The 21088-nt window shown below is 34.6% G+C and overlaps 1 protein-coding gene across 2 annotated transcripts in view; it reads right to left on the bottom strand.

Moving 5' to 3' along the window:
- Fhos (Formin homology 2 domain containing) overlaps positions 1-19767 on the bottom strand; it is a 57661-nt gene extending 37894 nt beyond the window's left edge. For both annotated transcript variants that reach the window (XM_053767862.1, XM_053767861.2), the window contains exons 1-4: positions 19680-19767; positions 9884-9956; positions 5055-8179; positions 4676-4709 (exon numbers count right to left, since the gene is read on the bottom strand). In XM_053767862.1, coding sequence (XP_053623837.1) covers positions 4676-4709; positions 5055-8179; positions 9884-9901 — 3177 coding nt within the window. In that variant the 5' untranslated portion in view covers positions 9902-9956; positions 19680-19767. The remainder of the gene's footprint in view (positions 1-4675; positions 4710-5054; positions 8180-9883; positions 9957-19679) is intronic.
- Between the last annotated feature and the right edge of the window lie 1321 nt (positions 19768-21088).

The following is a 21088-nucleotide window of genomic DNA, read 5'->3' on the forward strand; positions in this document are numbered from 1 at the left end:
ATTATGTGTGTGTCTGTAGTTTTTTGAATAAACTTATTTGTATTCTATATATATTCTACTATGTACGTTATTACCTACATCCCTTAGAACATATTATACAACAAAGTCATCTGTTGGCTCTTTCTATTCTCGATAAATGTTGTTTTCACCAATATTTCACCAAAAACAAGAACAAAAATGTTCTTCTTCAGGAATTACAATTTTTGAGGCAAGTGTATAATTTATAAGGGAAGCCGTAACGGGCCTCTAGTCAAATATAAATGAAAGATTATCTGCTCTAACTATCCACGTGTAAGAATATCTTAAGATCCACCTTAAAATCCATCTAAAAATCCACCCTCATTAATCATGTTTCTAAAAATATGATTGAGTAGTCACTCTACAAACGAGAAAAATCAAGAGCAAATTTTTTTCAACTGTTTGGGTGTTCAGATGGCATAAACCGAAACATACAGATATACTAGACATACATACAAGACCTGGACCCTCAGTTTGCCCGGCCGTTAGTGGAGATGGGTTTATTTAAGCACAGGTATATCGGCGTAAAGAAAATTAATATATGGATTTCGGGCGTCATAATTATTTATGCAGCATGACATATTTACTTTACTTAAATTATTGATGTCTAGATAAAATGATCCTATTTACACTAGATTTTCTCCTCCGGTTTTTAGTTTTTTAATGACAAATGTATATAAATATCATATTATAAATCATAGTATTCGTTTATTATATAGATTCCAAAAGTTAGCTAAGTTTAACTAAAAATTTTCTCTCTTCTCTTTTGGTGGTTCAGAAAATTCAGCGCTCAGATATTTTCGCACCAGACCGTCAGTTGATTAGCTACGTCCCTTCACCGAGGCCAGTTAACCAAAAAGTAGAAGATGCGGCATCCCTGTCCCACAGTCTGTGCCAGTGACACGTTGACTCCACGTATCCCCGTACGGAGCTAACTGGCAAAAACTTAACATACTTGATTACGTCGAGACTTCGAGACCAGCCGGTTTTTACGACAATCAATGGAAGCCAATTTGCCTGGTACGGTTAATGTGATTGGAGCTTTATTTAACAAGATATAAGAATTAAAAATCAAAAGTAGTACATACAAGTGCCTAAAAGTAAGTAGGTTAGACCTAAATGTATGATATGTATTTAAAACGTGCCAAAAAGCACAGATCAAAAAGTCTCGTCGAATTAATTTTACACTAGGGTATTATTTTGCTATCCGTTTTTGCATCATCTTCGATTAATAAAAAATATTATCTTGCTAATAATTATCTGGCTAAGTGTATTAAAGATTAAAGTCTACAATTTGAGAATGGCAAGCGATCACCGCGACTACTTAGATTACGTAGACTGACATAGATTGTCGTTACTTTTGATTACATGGGTACAGACAGACACAGTATTGCGTTTTTATCCCTTATGAAGTAGAGAGAACCAAGACAATAGGCTTATTATTAGTGGGACTTGTTGGCATTTAGGAATTCATAGAGGCAGGTCATCGCCCATGGAAAGAATCTGTAAGCCTGTTCTTTGACTTTAGATAGGAAAGGGATGTAGGACTAGGCTCCAACGTTCAACGGCTGAGGAAGAATTCGGAAAAACGCTCTGATAAGAGAGAGTGATAGGGTATAGGATATGTAAAAAGAATCCTTTGATCGGTAAAATTTAAGATCTAGACTTTTGGCAATGCGTTTTTGGCGACACGCGTTACTGCATAAGAAGCGGTCAATGACCCGCATCTTCTTGTATGAATCCGATTTATTTTTATAAGAAAGAAAAACTTTATTCCTCAAAACTAAACACACACATTTTATGCTTAAAGGACGGATTGTTATGAAATTTGGTACACGGGTAGAATATAACCTGGAATAACATATAAGGTAATTTTTTCGCGAAATTCCCATAAGAGCGATGCCGCGGGCGCAGCTAGTCTGTTATATTTTTCAACGAATTACCTAAAAAGGAGGAAGCTTTGAACAAAATTTTTTAAATGTATGTTCAAAAAGATTTGTTAACCGATTTTATTGTTTTTCTTGCAATAAATATTATTCTGATTTTTATTAGTCCATTTAGGTACCTAATCTACTAATATAAATGTTTAACTGTACGGTGGAATCTAAAACGACGTGTTTATGTTTAGCCTAATCATAACTAATATTATAGAGGTGAAAGTAAGTTTGTTACCTATTCACTCTTTATCTGCCTATCAAATCTTGAAATTTTGCTTACATGTAATTTGGAGTCTTGAGAAGGACATAGGTTACATTTTATTCGGAAAAAATAAATTAAACACACGCGGGCGTAGCCGCGGGCAAAAGCTAGGTGGTCTTATAACTTGCACGTACACTATCGCCGAACTTGGACAGATACCGACGCGAATGCTTTCATTTACCGCATTGAACAACCAGCAACGTATGCCGTATTCGCTAAATTTGTCGAACTAGTTGCTAAATATATATATATATATATATATATATATATATATATATAGTTGCAGTTCGTTTTCGGTGATTGTTTCATTGTTATCATCGGTTGTTCGAAGGGGACCCAAAAATGTTTACCACCCCTAGACCGGAAGGGAGGTAAAAAACATATGCTAATTTGTACCCAAGGCCGGCAGGTACCTTTTTGAAGAATTTTATCTCGACTCTTTTAAATGTTCGTACGCTATAAATTGTATGCAAATAAACACTTTCTTTCTGTTTTGGAAAATTATTTAATTTCAAATTAATTTAACGGTTTGTTGTGAGAAAATACTGACTGCCAAAAAAGATAGCTTCATCTACTAAACACGATCATCAGCATACGAAGAATATGATTCTGGAGAATATTTAAACAAAGAAAATAACAAACCCATCCATTGGGAACAATCTTCTTGAAATATGAAAATAAAAGATTTGATTAGGGCTATTTTTAACTGACTTCAAAAAAGCTTCAAAGCTTCAAGTAATCTTTTATTTGATACGTTTTGTATTGTAGCCCAATTCAATTTTTCAAATAAACATTTTTAATAATGTCAATTTTGATAATGTTCCGATCTGCTGAACTATATTTAAACCGGTTCCCTTTTAAGACGGTAAGACGCATAATTTATGGAATATAACGCTGGAGAATTAGCGAGTAAATAAGAAATCAATTTACAGTATTAATTATACAACTTGTAAAAGTAACTTGTGGAAGTTTCAAAGGAAGTTAACAAAATAATGATGTCACTTATCAGTAGACAAAGCAAAGGGAGCCAGTTGTTGCCACAACACGTCTGAACATCTGACTGCTTGAAGATTGTCAACATATTTTGCCATTGTATAAATTCGATATGCCCACAATATATAGATCATTGTATTCAGATCATATGCCGAATCCGAAATGTTTTTGAAAGACGGACCATTATTATCTACCACAACTATCGGCAGTACTACCACTGTAAGTCAAAAAAGTAAAAAAATTGAACCGGCTTCTTGAAATAAAACTGTCCACGAATAGAATACTGTAACTAAAACTACCTTTTTGAGATCATACATAGTTTTTGTCACTGATAACACTGCACGTTATAAGGTTTTTTGGGACTTCGCACCCATTTCACTCGTCCGGTAGGCTCCGACTCGGACAGAGCCCCAACTATTACTGGAGTGGTCTCGAGCCGGCTAGCGGCCGCTCAGGTAAGGTTTTCACGTTGCTGCTAACCGGAAAAATTAAAAATCCACGTGCTCGTCGCCTTCTACCTCTACCTGAGCAAGTTTTCACGTGGTGGTATTGCTACGAAACTAACATTGTAACATCGCTCAGACCGGCTCGGAGGAAAGAGATGAAACGCGAATAATTCAGTTTTTAACACATCATTTAATTATTTTTAATGGACATTCGGTGGTTAGGCCGTTTGATTAGCTGTATAGATTGTAACCGTGTTGTGATAAAAAGTGTTTACGATTATATGTTTATTGTAAGGAAATGTACTGCATAACCTAACTAACGAAATTTAAGTGTTTAAAAATGGTTAAATGCAAGACAGAACATTCTGCTCATGACGTCATCTTTTTAAAATGTCAGCAGCGCAGACAACACGGCCGTCCTGCTCTCGCGCAGTATTCCCATAGGGGACTAATTCAAGGATACGGTGCTCTTCAGTTCACTGATCTCTTGTGCCGAAGCCTTAACTCACTAGTTTCTATTGGAGACAATGTATTAAAAACTGTATGTATGAATATTTATAAGAGCTCAGGAATTCAGCTTAGACATTACCACTTGACTGTAGAACATGTAAATTCTCCTGTTTATGAATAGGAAAACCTTCTAGTGGGCAGTCATTAATGGAAGTCCGTATTAACCTGTCATTGTTTATTGTTGTTCATAACGACGGCAGGAATATTTTCAAAAGACCTTGTCGACCATGCTCAGAATATATTGGAGTCGACACACAATAGAGTTACATAAAATGGCATATAGTTAATAATAAAAATATTTCCGATTGCCGTGAAAGACATAATAAACGTCTTAAACTTCGCTTTTCATTAAAATTTCTTTTTTCTTTATGTAAATGTATTGTTATTTAATAACCCCCTTTTCTTTGATAATTTTTCCCCTATTGTGTGTACATATATAGTGTACATGTCGATTTGTTGTATTGCCTTATAATGTACCGATTATTATAGTGTGTAAATTTAAGACTTACCTGATCTTCATCTCGATAATCGACGATCTCGCTCCTGAAATGACACCATATATTTTAGTTGTCAATTTTCAAATAATAACAGAGTAAGAGTTTTTTCAAAGGTAAATTATAGGTAAAATATTTATGTAGTCTCTCCAGAACAAAAATAACCTAGTTATTGCAAATATTCGCAAGTCCAGCTAAAGGAATTTCCATGTGATTCCATCTGTCTAGTCGCTAGAAAGTTGGAAACCAAGACACGTATTGTTTGGGCATGATTTCCCTAACATGGAGGACAATACGAGGTTGGAACTTCACGAATTAGCGTGTCTATATAATGTATTATCTAGATTAAAGCTTTATAAAAAATAATCTCTAAATAAGAAAGAACTCATTTTACCTGCATCGGAGTTTTTTGATGACCGGCCTTTGTGCAGTACTGTCATGGATCCTGACTTGAGTCGGATCTATTTCTCTACATTCATCGTCATCATCGTAGGGTATTTGGCCAGTCCGTCTCGCCAAAATTGAATCCATGAATGGACTGTAGATCTGGCTGGACGTCCCTAATATATCATCAATATCCATATATCGGGATATGAATCTATCCATATTCTTTGGATAAGTAGAGTGTCGCCGTCTGAATTGTCGATTATTTTCATAAGGTGAAGTCCGTCCTCTGTAATCTTCATTTTCCTTTGGTGTTTCGAGTCCTTCAGGGCTTCTTCTGTCTCCTAAAGGCTCATCATCAGGCAAATGAAGCGGAAATGGTGGAACGGCTACAGGTGGAATAAATACTTCTACTTCTTCAGAACTTGAACTTTCACTATCATCGTTAGGAGGTGGTGTAGGCAGCTTTTCAATACCTTCTGGAATATTCTGTCCACTAGACAGCCACCATGGTTTTTCTCCAGACTCAACATGTCTGATTCTTCTCAACGAAAAACTTCTTTGCTCTGATCCAGATTTACTTAAACTACCTTGCATTTCGGGTTTACTAGTCTGTGAAGAATTTTCATTACTTGTAAGCCACCAGTCCTTGGCATCTCCTGATTCAATATGTCTAACTTTGTAAAAGTTGTATTTTTCACTTTTGTCACTCTCACTAGATGTTTTTCTCGGAGGAGTTAATATTTCAACGCCTTCAGGAATGTTAGCGTTACTATCTAGCCACCAAGGTTTTTCATCATCTAACGCTTGAAATTTCGTTCCAGATTTATTTTGCCCAGAATTTTCAACTTGCTGTTTTGAAGATTTTTCATTTTCACTATTTGATTCCATCCACCACGCTTTTTCACCTGACTCTATTCTTTTTATTTTTTTACACATTTTCTTATCCGGAGTTTGATTTTCACTGCTGGTTGTTTTACTTTTTTTATCAGACTCTGAGTCTAGCCACCAAGCTCTTTCCCCGGATTCAATATGCCTTATAGCTTTCAACTGAACCAAATTATCTTCATTTGAAGCAATTATGTTTTTACTTTTGCTAGACCTATCACTTTCTGTAATAAGATTCGAAACATCATTTCCAGTTGATTCAGAAATTGAATTTTCAGGCCAGCGGCTATTATCACTTGAATCTTGGTGTTTCATTTTAAATAAGTTGGTTACAGGTGCAAGAGCTCGAATCAAAAATGATTTAGCTTCCTCAGTGCCATTTTCATTTTTCGCAGGTGATAATTGTTTTCCAGATTTATCGCTTGGTATTGATATTTCATCAGCCGATGTTCGAGATATGTCTTGAGTTTTAGATTTAGATATTGAATCATCTTCACTTATTGATGACTGCGTTGACAATGTAATACTTGATTCTGGACTATTACTTTCTCTCGATTTGGAATGTTTGAATTTCGGATGGCCGTTCGGAATATTACTAGATGATGACTTTTTCGAAATACTTTTTGGTGGAGAAATTAATGAATCTTTTTGTTTATCACTTGACTCATTTGTTTGGTCCAAATCAGTAGAGCTGGTGGACTTACTTCGTTTTTTTACGACTTTTTTCTTAGACGACGAATCTGATGATGAATCCGTGCTAGATTTTCTTACTTTTGTTTTTTTCACTTTGGTAGTTCCTTCAGTTTTTGGAGCTTGAGGTGGCAATTGACTACTGTTAGTTATAGTTACTTCAGGTGAAACCAATTCACCAGCTGCTGCTAAAGGACTTTTAGCCCTTTTTAGTTTGAGATTTACATTTATAATTATTTCGGATGTATCATCATCTTTATTATGTTCATACACTGCAACAATTTCTTGATTTGATTCATTTGTTTGATTGTTTCCTGTGGAATTTGACAAAGATATACTTTTACCATTGGTGTTGTTAAAAGGACTAGAATTATTACTATCCCTTGGTGGTGGCTCTCTACTGTGACTTCGACTGCTTCTGTCACACGAATTGTTAGTTGAGTTTTCACGTAGCGTTGAATACTGTGTAGAATATCGTCCAGCATATCCTGTGTAACTATTTGGAGAATAATAAGTCCAGTTAGTTGTCGTTGCTCTTGATGTGCTACCAAATCTGCTGGTCCTCGTTGAATCATCAAGTCTATCTGATTGCACCTCTTTATCAATCATTTGTGGTAGTTTCTTTAATCGCGTAATTGACTTTTCGATCGTTTTAGCCATCTCAGCACGTCTACTTCGTACATAAGCAGAAGATCCGGGTGGGGTAGGTGATGTATGTCGGGTAATAACTGTTATTGTTTCAAACCCATTTTCATCATTGACTTCATTATCATCGCTCTTTTCTTTTTTATTTTCATTTTCTATTTTTTCAGGGACTGTCTCCATGTGAGATACCTGATTGACGTCTTGAACTATGATCGAGGGGGATACCGGTTTTTCAGTCTCGGTTTTAATTGTTTCAATATGATTCACAGGAGACACTGAAGTTCTCTTGACTGTAGGAGGACTTCTCAAATAATTTGAAGACAAACGATTAGCTATAGCGTATCTATTCACACTAACTTCAGGTTTCGTTTCTGTTCTAGAAGAAGGCCGTGTGTAATTTGAAGTTCGTGGATACAATTTATAACTCGACAGGCTACTGTAGCCAGAAGCCTTATCAGTCTTGCTTGGAATGTCTTTGTCGCGATCCGCAGGACTAGGATCTCGGCTTTTTTCTTTATAATTTTTTGTCGTTCTTCTTTCAGGACTTAAATGTCTTGAAGGTCGATTGTAACTATATTTCGATGAAGATGATACGGGACTAACATCTCTACTTTTTGTGATTGAAGGCACTGTGAGTTTGGAGTAGTCCTTCTTTTCGTATTTAGGTGTTGTCTTTTCGTATTTGGTTGTTGTTTTATCATTTTTGCCGTAGTTAGCGTATCGGTTGGCGATGGTTGAGATGGGTGATTCGTCTTTTCGTTCGGCGCTGAGTATGGGAATGCTGGAGGACTTGTAAGAAGGGGTGGTGCTGATGTATTTGGCGGTGACTGAAGTCGGCCGGTCGGACGTCACGCCGGATACGGACGAGCTGCGCCCTGTGTCTCGGCTGCGGCCGTAAGATGATGTGTCGTACTGTAACATGAAAATAGTACATTTTAAATGAATGCTGATTTATAACTTTCACACATTTGGAAAAATATTTGATATGTTTTTATTTATAAAAGCGTTTTCAGATATAAAAATTAGATGCTAACTATCCGTTTAAAAGTCTAACTGGGTACATGTATATACATAACATAAGCTCCTATATTCTTCATTCAACACCAACACTATAACGCACGAAGACACGCATTTTGCAGCTTAAAATAACCAAGGGAATGCGGGTTGCATCGGCTATGGTAGTTGGTACACAACTTTTCATTCGATTTTGACCTTTAACATCTACGAAATATGAGCGAGGGATTAAAAGAGATAAGAAACATGCTGGGACTTTATTGAGCTCTCAGCTTTCTGGGTATTTAAGGGCTTGAACCAGACTGATTAATAGTGGGCTAAAGATATGAATCCCGAGTCGGTTTATGGTAAATCTCCTTTATTAAAATTTTCAACGCTTTCTAGGATGGAGGATGTAATAAAGAATACATAAAACATATAAAATTCCGATTTATATATGTAAACTATACTAAATAAGTTGTCGGGATATTTATTTATTTAAATACACATAACAAATAGATAATTAATGAACATATAGGGATAAAACGTGTTGTATCCCGAATAAAGCTGTACTAATTTTATTGAACCACTTTTAGTTACTTAGAATAAATTATTGTTATATTCTATTATATAAGTACTAATATATGCAATAAAGAAAAACCTAATAGAGTGTTTACTTTGGTCCCAAGAAGGCTGGCAGTTCTCAGGCTTCCTCGGTGTGTGGCAATTGTACCAACAGGAAATCTCTATCGACCAGAGCGAATCAGTACATTTATTATATTTACGCTCAAGAAACATTAATTTTATACTTTTTTATAGCCTATAGTGCCAGCACTATTAGTACGGTACTGTATCCTGACCCCGTTAGTTGGAGAGATACTTCTGGTGTTTTTGTAAATAAGTTACTAGGTACTTCCTTACATATTATATAACAAAGTCCTCTACCACGTTTGTCTGTCCGCGGTAAACTCAAAAGCTTATGCACGGGTTTATATGCGGTTTTACCAATAGATAGTGTGATTCCTAAGGAAGGTGTGTAGGTAGATGTATGTTTTATTTTATGTTTTTTTTTTCGGACGAAGCCGCGACGGGCCGCTAGTACATTTTACGTGCAATACAGTTAATTCAAACAAACACATTGAAAAATTGAATCGTTCGCAATCGATCAGTTGAACTCACCTGGTGTGAAAAATTGAAATGTTTCTTTAGCGTGATAGGTATCTCTAGTCTAAGCAATATCTGATATATGGTTTCTATTCTAGTGCCTTTTAGGCTGCCTTTATACTAGTAGGTTTCTGCATGTAAAAGTCGATGAATGAAAAGGGCATTATAAATTGGAGATTATTTTCATCAGCAATGTTCTAACAACTTACAAAATCTCAATACCATAAATAAAGCCTTCAATTATCGTGACTCTGTATACCCCGTATGTCAAATATATTTAATACTGTATTTTGAAGACACGTTTTTTGATTTTCTTGTGGTTGCTACTTGTTAATTTTGTACGTGTTAATTTTGTAGTAAGTAGGTTTAGAATTATATATATATATATATATATATATATATATATATATATATATATATATATATATATATATATATATATATCGCTTCAGTACTCACATAATTTCTGAAGGACATCGTGGCGGTCTAACTCGTATCCATGAGTTGAGATCTTGCTCGCTCTCAGGAAATCCTGGAATTAAAATAATACTTATAATTATTATTAACATCGAACTTGAATTGATACCACAGTTCGGGGATTCCCTACAAAAAATTATTAAAATTAACATGTGATATTGCCATTAAATTAAAATATTCACGACTTGCAACTATAGTCGACGGTAATTCCGACTCCGTCGGTAATTAATGAGCGAGCCGTATTTTAATCTATTATTCCCTACAAAGACACAAATATTTGGGTTTGAATAAATAATAATAAATAAATCATTTTATTTCAAGTAATAACTAGTACAAAAAACCTAATACAAATGCCAGTGACCTATATTATAAATACCTTACAGACTAACATACATATAAATAAAATTCATTGAGTTGATTCATTGAAATTGAGTTTCAATTAAAAACGTTTAAGCCCTACAGGGCTAAATCGCGGGGTCAAATAATCTAAGTCTTACCCTGGAGCTATTTAACCGTCGATATTTTTTAAATGTTTGAGCCGTTTTATAAATGCAAACCGTTTTTGCAGCTAAACATATTGGTTCTAGAGTGAAGAACAATATTTTTTTCATATAAAAAATTCAAGCTCCAGCCTCGAGAAGGCTTGAAATTAAAAAAAAAACGGCTACAGTTTAGAACGTCTTTAAAAGCGACTAAGCTTAAAAAAGTCAAATGTTTTTGGTGTTGCCTTTTATAGTACTTAGCCTTTAATTTTAGTGTAAAGGGCTCAAGCCTATTGACCACTACAAGTCGATCCATCCTGTCACATTGACACATCATCACCTACATTCCCAAGGACGTAGCAATGATACAAGCTTCTTAGGTACTCGTAGGCGTTTCTTTCCTCTCTGATTGTTCTTAAAGGATGCGCGGATCAAAAACTAACGAATGATCCATAGTGTGATGTGATGCTTGCTTTATAGTGTCAAATAGAGTGTATTGTGTCATGTAATTATCTCTATATTAATGTATTACTGCTTAATTGCATGTACAATAGAAATTATTTTTGAATAAATAATATATAAATCTATACCATCTATTATAAAGAGTTAAGCGTTTGTGAGTTTGTGACCTCGAGAGTTTGTATGTTTGAGGCGGGTAATCACCAAAACTACTAAACCGATTTCAAAAATTCTTTCACCATTAGGAAGGTACATTATCGAAGATTGGGGTATTATTTTTATCTCAAAATTCCCACGGGAGCGAAGCCCCGGGCAACATCTAGTTTTTCATAATTTTATACAGATTTACATAACTATAATATAATAATATTATACAGAAATACAGACCACATGGGTTTCAAGCGACGGATATTTATTTGAAAAGAGGTCTACGACAATGGACATGTGACTGTGAGGTCATGGTCGGGTGACTTCTAAAGATTCCACTAAAAATGGCAAGAGAATACCAAGGATACACATACGTTCACGTAGTTGGAGGAGGCAATGGGACTTACATAGCTAGAAAACAAGATTACAAGTATTTTACCCCATTCTCATTATATTAAAATATTATAATACTAAAAATAATAAAATATTAAAAACAGAATGTATAAATAATATATAAACCACCACAGTGGTGTAATTTATAAAAAATATTACACATTCTGTTTTTGATTTAAATAGGAATAGATTTAATATATTACAATAACGTAGATACTTACTGTATATTAAATCTATTCCTATTGAAATAAAAAACAGACTGTTTATTAATTTTTAAAAATTCATCGTAAACCCCTTTCTCTATTTAATTAGATAGCAGGTATTCTAGAAATTCTATCTTTACATATTATAAAACAAAGTCCTCTACCGCGTGTGTCTGTCTGTCTGTTCGCCATAAACTCAAAAACTACTGCACGGATTTTCATGCAGTTTTCACCAATAGATAGTGTGATTCCTGAGGAAGGTTTAGATAAATAATTTATTATGTATTTACCCAAGCGAAGCCGTGGCGGGCTGCTAGAGTAATATATAGTTATACATTTAATAATATAGTTGTATAGGTAGGTATGATTTATAGATTAGGTTGGAATCTCGTATTCATAGATTTTTTTATTTATAAGGACACCTATAACTATCACGGACTCTGTAGTATATACCTATATACTATAGTACGTAGTAGTAGTATGTAGTATATACCTATGTACCTACATACATCAGCAAAGTAACAAAAAAGTGATAGGCAGTCTGTCAGTCTGTATATTTATATCCATACACAAATACCCGGACATACGAGACAAAATTATGCGAGTAAAAACAAACAAACTGACCGTAATATACTCATAAGAACGGTATAACAAAACTGTTTAATAGCAAAACACAAGTACCCGCATCCAGTGGCGTAGCTTAGCAACTATAAGCCCTGGTGCAAAGTTATATGGGGCCCCACCACAATTTAACTGTTTGTTATAAGGAATTATAAGTGTGTGAATACAAATAGCTTGGTCTTGTGATATGTTGTTTTTATTTTCGGATAACTGACGAATACGACTAGTAACTAAATATATTAGTAATAAAATATTTTTATTACTTATTTTAAGTCAATTTTGAAAGATTATTGGCCACGTTACCTAACGGGTAAATGCTATAACAGTGATAATTTACCTATCAGATTTGCTACTATCATAGATTTTTTCACGTGTCTATCCACCAGCACTGTTTTCCAGATCGTGGTACACATAACTCAAATAAAATATAGTTCTTTGTAGTAAAATACCTAATCACACAAACTAAAAAAAAATATTATATAGTCAAAAATATTATGAGTGTAAATAGAACACTCATAATATTTTTGAAGACAAGTCATATGACTTGTCTTCAAAAATATTATGAGTATGTGTATGATAAAGTGAGCAAGAAAAAAAGTGTTCCCACGTCAAGCCTAGGTGACATAAACAAAAATTGTGGTTTTTTTTTCAACTTATCTGTGCGGCTGACAAAAATATGTATTTCACTATCAAATTATAGTTTACTAGTCTCTAATCTAAGCCGATGACGGACGAACTGTAACGGTTGTTTCTTTCGGAACGCTAAAAAGGAAGATGGCCCTGAGTGGCTTTGGTCCCCGGTGCATTGTAGGTACTTCAATAGATACGCTACCATGGACGGCGTTTTGTTCACAGAAATAACCTCTGTGAAATATTACCCAATAATAAGTCGGAACTGCGTGGACATTCGTTGTGGAAATTTTATGGTCGTTCAATCCAGTGTTAAATTATACGTCAACTGGGATCAATATGTGCGGTGTCTGGGCGTGAAGCCACAGTAATGATTAATGAAATAACAATACCAAAAATATACATTCCAGTTTTGCATAAAAATAATGAGATTGTGCCGAAATGGAACCCAGCTCAGCTATTTGCTATTACTAGGAAGCCATAGCGCTGATTTTTAACTGGTACCAAAACACAACAACAAATTTGTGCCCAGTAACAATAGATAAAGTATGTCCCTAGAGAGACCTTTTCAAAACATTTTTCACAACGCCAGTCCCAATCGAAATTATTCACTACAGAACGGACATAAGGACTGGTTTGTTTCTGGTACCTACGAAACTTATTATTTAATTCATACGATGGTGTAATTGAGTATAACAAATATCACAGCACAATATTGAACCGTAACTGCATATATATGTTAACGGGACAGACGAGGCACAAACCTTGTAATATTGCTGACGTTTCAACGACCTTGCAGTCGCCGTGGTCGCAACAAAAGGTTAGTGGTAATATCGTAAATATACCTATGTAGATATGATCAAAGCGCTAAACTTTGAAAACACTGTATTGAACTGTTGATGCAGCGGTCAATCGATCCGAAAGCGATACTCGAGCGAGCAAATAGCAATAGGAATTGATTTATTTCTGTCTAGCGCCCCGAAAATAAATGGCCTACTCGGCTAGTGTCAAAGACTTGCGATCCGGTTGTTGCCTCTGAGGAAAGGAGGCCAGGCCAGCTGGCTTCCCGGCTCCGCCGAGCCAAGATCGGACAGGAGTTAGGGTGGGTAGCACCGTCAACTTTGACGTTAACTTTAATGTGCGCACATAAACGCAAAGTAGGCCGTTTTGTAAGTCAACGTCAAATTTGACGGTGCAATTCAACCATAGCAGGTTGATATTAAAATGTAATTCTTTGTTACGTAATTTAATTTCGTAAATGTTTGAGTATAATTATATTTATTTAGTTTTAGTTTATAATTACTTTTACTATATTTTTAGTTTGATAGATTTGAGTTTGTAAACATATGTTTAACCTAAGTTGAATATATATTAATCAAATAATTATTTACTTATTATCATACTAGCGGCCCGCTCGACTTCGCTCAGGTAAAAGCATAGGTTATACTATACCTAAACCTTCCTCAATAATCACACTGTCTATTGGTGAAAACCGCATAAAAACCCGTGCAGAAATGTTTGAGTTTATCCCGAACAGACATACAGACGTGGCAATGGACTTTGTTTTATAATATGTAAGGATAACAGATTACATATAATTTAACAAGATGAGTTGTCAAAACCAGTCTAAAATATAATAGGACTATTAAAATACACATTTAAAGAGTCCTATAAAAATAATGGATATTCTCGAATGTACGAAAATTATGATTACTAATTTAATTTTGCAACAGACAGATTATTATACTAGCATGACTGACTGATGTCGACATTTTATCCACAGCTGTAAAGTTTTTTTTTATTGTGGTTACGTTACAGAACAGGTTGACTTCATATCGCCCCGAGGATGTGATGTGAGGATGTGATACGTAGAAAGATTTATATTAGATACCCGGGAACGCTTAAAGATTCAAAAATATAGTTGTCTCGGCGCTCAATACGAATTTGTGGCTTTTGGCGTTGAGACTTTAGGTTAGATTGTACAGAGAGCTCAGCATATGGCTGAGGGAGGCAACAGGTGACTCTCGCTCGGGTAGCTTTCTCGCACACCGAATTTCCATTGCAATTCAGCGCGGGAATGCTGCCTGTGTGATGGGCACCTTGCCTAGGGGGCCTTCTTTAGATATTTTAAATGTTTCATACCCATCAACCTCAACGCCACACCTACATACTCGCATTTATTTGAATCCACTAAACACTGGAGAGTGTGGATGTGGATGCAAGCCAGGTCGGTACAGGCCAAAAATATTCTTCTAAATATAGATTATCTTGCCAAATAATTGCTAAATAATGTAGGGTTCCGTACCTGGCCTCTCAACCCGACTGACCTGTGTAGGGCTATCGCCTTTTTGATGTGTAACATTTTTTCATATTTTTTTCTTAAAATGTAGATACAATTGCATAATGTAAAGGTAGGTAGGACAAGGTTTTGAAACTAGTGACGAGTAGTTAAAAAAGCATTATGAGTCAGTTATCCGTCAATGAAAATTATTATAACATGAGTGCGTGATTAAAACATCAACATTCATCTTTTTTACTTGAATTTTTTAACTGTGCCACAGTTTCTGCTTCACAGAAAAACACAAGCGAAAAGTTCAGTCGAACCGTATTCGAACGCATCGACCGATCCAACTTTTTGAATTAAATAAATAAATAAAATAAAAAATAAATATATAGGAGGATCAAATCACACAGATTAAGTTAGCTCCAAAGTATGTTGCTATATTCTATAACATATACATACATATATAGATAAACATAACGATGCTATATTCTATAACATATACATATATAGATAAACATCCGGCATGATGACCATTAGGTATTGTGAGTTTAGTTTAAAACTGTGAACCGAAATTCACGTTGTTACCGGTCGTTTGTTGAACCAAACCTCGGTTCACAGGTGACAACAGAATGAAAGACTGGGTAAAATTGTTATAAAACCGGTAGAACTCAATTTTGTTGTGTTTGTGTTTGTCTACATCATACACGTACTATTTATTTTTACTATACTCGTCTCGCCTGACGTCTATAAATACGACACGACGCCCAATCCTGGGCAATGGGATATCCTGACAAAACGGCTTTTATGTGTCCCACCCCACTTGTCGTAAACATATCCGCAGTTTGTCGGTCACCCTCCGGTCGTCGTCTTAACGCAGCTGCTAATGCGACTAGGCAATGCGACGCAGCGCGACGCGAATCTTGATGTGATATAACATGTTGTTGTGTGTACAGTGTCGTGCTGTGATATGTTTACAAAAGCATTCAATTTTAGACTTTGTCACATTGTAATAAAAACCGATGTGTACCCCCGATTGTGCGATTACACCTACCTAGGTTTAGCTGGCTAGACCTAAGTGCAGCCGGTCTCGATTACTTTTTTTTGAAGCCTTCTTATGTATATTACATACTATGTATATTATATATTATGTATATTACTACATTAAACATGGGATATGGTTATTTCCGAGCGTTATTAAATAAAAAATACAACAACACCGGTACATAAGGTAGATAACTACATTTTTGATTTAACCGGTAATTAATCCACACGTAAGTATTTTTAATACCGAGTAGAGGTACACGGATGTTCCATTATTTGTCCAGTTAAAAGTTTTACCCGACTGCATTAGATACCAGGTTATGTTTATTTAGGGTTGTTTGAATGAGAATACTATATCGAAAATTAGTATGTACGAGTATGTATGGGTGATTTTGTTATGAGTAGGTACATAGCATGTGCATACATTAAAAACTATTTTTAAAAAATAATAATGATATGAAAAAATTCAGGAACGAGTAAACCGGTAATTTCCTTGTTTTAAAAAATATATACGAGTATGAATGGCTTGTTCGTAGATGTATACCTTAGTTTTAAAGTACTTCAGTACATTTCAGAAAATATTGTTTTCCCTTTCTTCTACTGGGAACGAGTGTTATAGTCATTTGATTTTATGCTCCTCTAAATATTTTAACAGTTGGATGGAGGGATCTATATTATTTTATGATGTTGATAAATATTATGACATAGAATAAATTATATTTTATTGTTTCTGGATTCTCGTTACTAAACGAATGAAATCAGTAAGGATCGTACAAGTAAAACTGAAATGACAGTTTGTTTGGCACATAATTTCGTAGAAACTTGTTTTTTTTTTAAATTGGCTATGACGATGCAATTGTCCAGAAAATTGTCTAATAATACTGAAGATATTTTTAATATCTATAATATAATTATCAACAGGACTCTTATATTAACAAAAATAGGGAGACGCCAGTTTCCTAATAAAATGAGAATAGTTCTGCATTGAAAGAGATTATCCTAAAAATAAGATTAGAACAGTAAATTGTTAGGTTAACAGCTAAGGGTTAATCGAGAAAGTTAAGTGTTGATATCTTAATTTCGATTGATTATTGTTACAACATCTACTAGTGAACTAAAATGTATTTTTTGTAATACGAGAATTCCTTCGTTGGAACCAGACATAAGTTTTATAAATTCAATTAGAATTAAAATTTTAGCATTGTTTATTCACTCATTTTTTCTTTTCTTCTTCTGTTTTCTTGTTGTTTGATAAAGAAAGAAGAAAATGTAATTTAAATTTGATGTATGACCTCCGTATGAGTAGAGCAAGGGACAATTCTAAGTTATCCGTCCGTTTTTATCTGAAATTCTTTGGAAAATACCCAAAGAAGAAGCTAGTGGCTGCAAAACATCAATATCGTTTATGTAACAACCGCGTAAAATAATTAAAATGGCGGCGTTACGAACCTGACACAGATCGGAGCCAATTTTCAAAACAACTATATCCGGCAGAGGTACATCATAACCTTCGTCTGTAAAATTAAATTCGTCCTGATTTTTTCTACCAACTGTTAGACATAATGGGTTAAGGATACCCACAGTAATATATAAATCTGCGAGGATGCATATACTACATTTTGATTTGATAGTTTTTTTAACGATCACACAATTGTAGGATCGAAAGTCTAAAGTGGATATGTGCGGACAAGGTTTCGCAAATCTTTCACTTGATTTATAAAAGCGAAAGCGCTTAATCTAACCAGAAATATACGTATTTTATTGACATATTTTAAAAGCAATCTTTTTCCATTTTCTTTCATTTTTAAAATTGTGACTATGATTTAAATTCTTTCTAATTATTTGTTTGTTTGAATACCTCGATACGCTTTACTCAACCAAACTTCTTGAAATTTGACATAAATAGTTAGGAGTACGGACAAGACTACATTTCATCCAGGAAAAAAAATGGAAAATACATACTAAGATAAAACATTAAAACTAGTTACTTGGCTAAAGAATAACCAGGAATAGTCTCGTAGTAAAACAAGATAACGGCGTACACTACTCAATGCATCTTCAAAGAATATAATAAATCAGCCATCTTGCATTTTTGTTAGCGCAGTGAATACGACATTTTTATTGCTAGTGTTTTGAAATCTAGGGGTCACTGAACCTTGACTAATGGACAAGTCGCCCATAACTCTCCTTAGAAATTAGGACAATGCTCATATAGTTACTTTTACGAGTAGGAAAGAGAATAACCAATATTATACTAACTCTACACGAGTGACAAGCAGTACTCTTTTACATTGCGCTAGTCTAGTAGCTTACATTTTGATACACGAGTACATGTGTGACAAAATGGACACAATCCCAATGTGAGACTAAAATTGGTGCATGAAAAAATGAGTCTTATGTCTTTACTTTGTCGTTCACATTTATTCAAAATAGACTACTTTATACGCAATAAATAGGTAGACGTAAAAATCATACCATCCTACTAATATTACAAATGCGAAAGTTTGTGAGGATTTATGTATGTGTATGTTTGTTACTCTTTCACTCTCTTTCAAAATCTACTGGACGGATTGTTTTGAAATTTGGTACACAGGTAAAAACATTTAACATTGTTTAAGGTATTTAACTTTTGGGAGCCAATAAGAAACGACCAGAAGCGTTACTAACTCTGAGTCCGTTTGCCTATTTTTATTTTATATATTTTATTTTTAAAGGAATACTTGTTAGTCAGTTACATTATATAAATATCTAAATTGGCAATTAGCAATCGAGCCAATTAAAGGTCCTAAATAATAATAATAAGATAATAAAATAACAGTAATACAAATATAAGCAAGATAGCGAGCGTTCTATATCTATCGCAGGATTGTAATTATATATACAGAACATTCGTTAATGCATCAAAACCAGATTATATTATTAACAACTCTGCAAAAACATATCAAAGTTCACATAAAAGTGTTTTTAGGTCACATGTCAAGGATGTGAGTGGTAGCTTTCTTGAATGTGTGCACTGATAGCTCGTATGGTAGATAAACACTTTCTAAAAAACTTTTCAGAATTCTAAGGCAGTTTTACAACACTGTAACATTAATTTCGATTTTAAAATATTTTTTGTACATAAGTTCTGTTAAAAAATAGGTAAATGGGACTCCAATTTCTTAATGGAGAAATCCTAACGCAAAATCTTTGAATATTAACATGAAACTCTGAACGTAACGTAACGTAACTTAAAAAATACGAGATACCAATTAATTAGAAGTATAGTTTTTCTGAAGTCAATAAAAATGAATGAACATACGCTGGTGCAGGTTTACAATCAGAAAGAAAATAATCATACACGATTATTTTCGTTCAGCACCGTCAGTCTTAATTTGTGCGCTGTTTCGGTTAATTTCACTGCACTATAGCAAATACCATAGACCAAAACAATAATAGTAGTATCGAGATAAAATATAGTTACACCACTAGTAATTTTAATCTAAAATATAATATTTGAATGTTAAATGCATTCTTACCTGTTTCTTATTATGACGCGATCGTGCGCACGCGGTAGGGCGGGCGGCCGACGACTGGGCGGGCGGCGCGTGCGCAAGTAATGTCTCGAATGGCGGTCGGTTTACACTGCGCGAGCGCAGGCCGTTATCAGTCGTTTTGAGATCGGAGGGTGTAAATCATATTCAAGTATTGGCACAGATCAGCGGAAGTAGTTTATTTTTTGTGGATGCATTTTTAATGATAGAGGAAGGAACTTTACTTCTATGCACAAAAAATCAAAACCCAATTAAAAATTGTTAGAAATCCTAATGTTATATGTGCAAAAGTAAATTTGTTTGTTACCTCTTCACGCTTTATTTACTCAACCAATCTTCTTGAAATTTTGCTATATAGTGTGAAGTACTGAGAAGGATATAGGGCACCTTTCATCCGACAAAAATAACTGCTCCCGTGGGAAAACACGCGGGCAAAGCCGCGGGCAAAAGCTAGTTATAAATAATTGGTTTTTTGTTTGTAATGAATAATCTCAAAAACTACTGGGCCGATTTTGATGAAATTTGGCACAGAGATAGACGAAACTTTCCGAAGTGACATATAGGCTACATTTTTATCAAGGATATACCCGAGCGATGCCGGGGCGGGCTGCTAGTATAAAATAAAAGATTTGTTCTAAGTGCAATTAATATTACGAGTAGGTATGTAGGTTTTAGGATATTCCTATGTGAATCTTTGTATTTCGTCACAAGGTTTATATGTGTGAGAATAATTCAATTCTTTAAATTACCCCGAGTAACATTATTTTACCTATAACATATATATAATTATATAAAAGCAGTATGTTCCGTAAATTGCAGGCAGTGAAATAAAATTTCGACCAATATAATCGAGTGGGGTCTCAAATTGAAGAATTTTAAATAGTGATCATAAATATATGTTTAGATGGGGTTGCACCGTCAAGTTTGACTATCACTTTAACATGCGTAGAAAATCGCAAAGCACGCCGTTATGTCTGACCAATAGCGGCATGCAGGTTAAATTCAACGTCATAGTTGTATGGTGCAACTCATCCTAAATGTGTTTTGTATGTAAATTCGTTAACTGGAACAAAATTGAGTAAAGCGCGGAAGTTTTTTTTCATTTTTATAACACTGGTTATTTATTTAAGTGTCAAATTTCTTGGAAAATATATAAAGTGGGCAGGTCGCTAATCGTTGTCCATCGGCGGATACTTTTTGGCACTGTCGTGCTTCCCGGTCCATCCACTTCCTCGCTGATGACGTAAATGACGACCTAAAAACCTTTTCTTAGTTTTAGAGAAGCAATTAGAAATGACCTGTTATTTTTTTGGTCTTAATTGCTCATTTATGTTTTACGCTTATTTATGCTCCTAATCATGAAGTTATAGATAATACTGGAGCCCACACTACTA

The sequence above is a fragment of the Plodia interpunctella genome, chromosome Z, assembly GCF_027563975.2.
Source record: "Plodia interpunctella isolate USDA-ARS_2022_Savannah chromosome Z, ilPloInte3.2, whole genome shotgun sequence".
Classification (NCBI taxonomy): Eukaryota; Metazoa; Arthropoda; class Insecta; order Lepidoptera; family Pyralidae; genus Plodia; species Plodia interpunctella.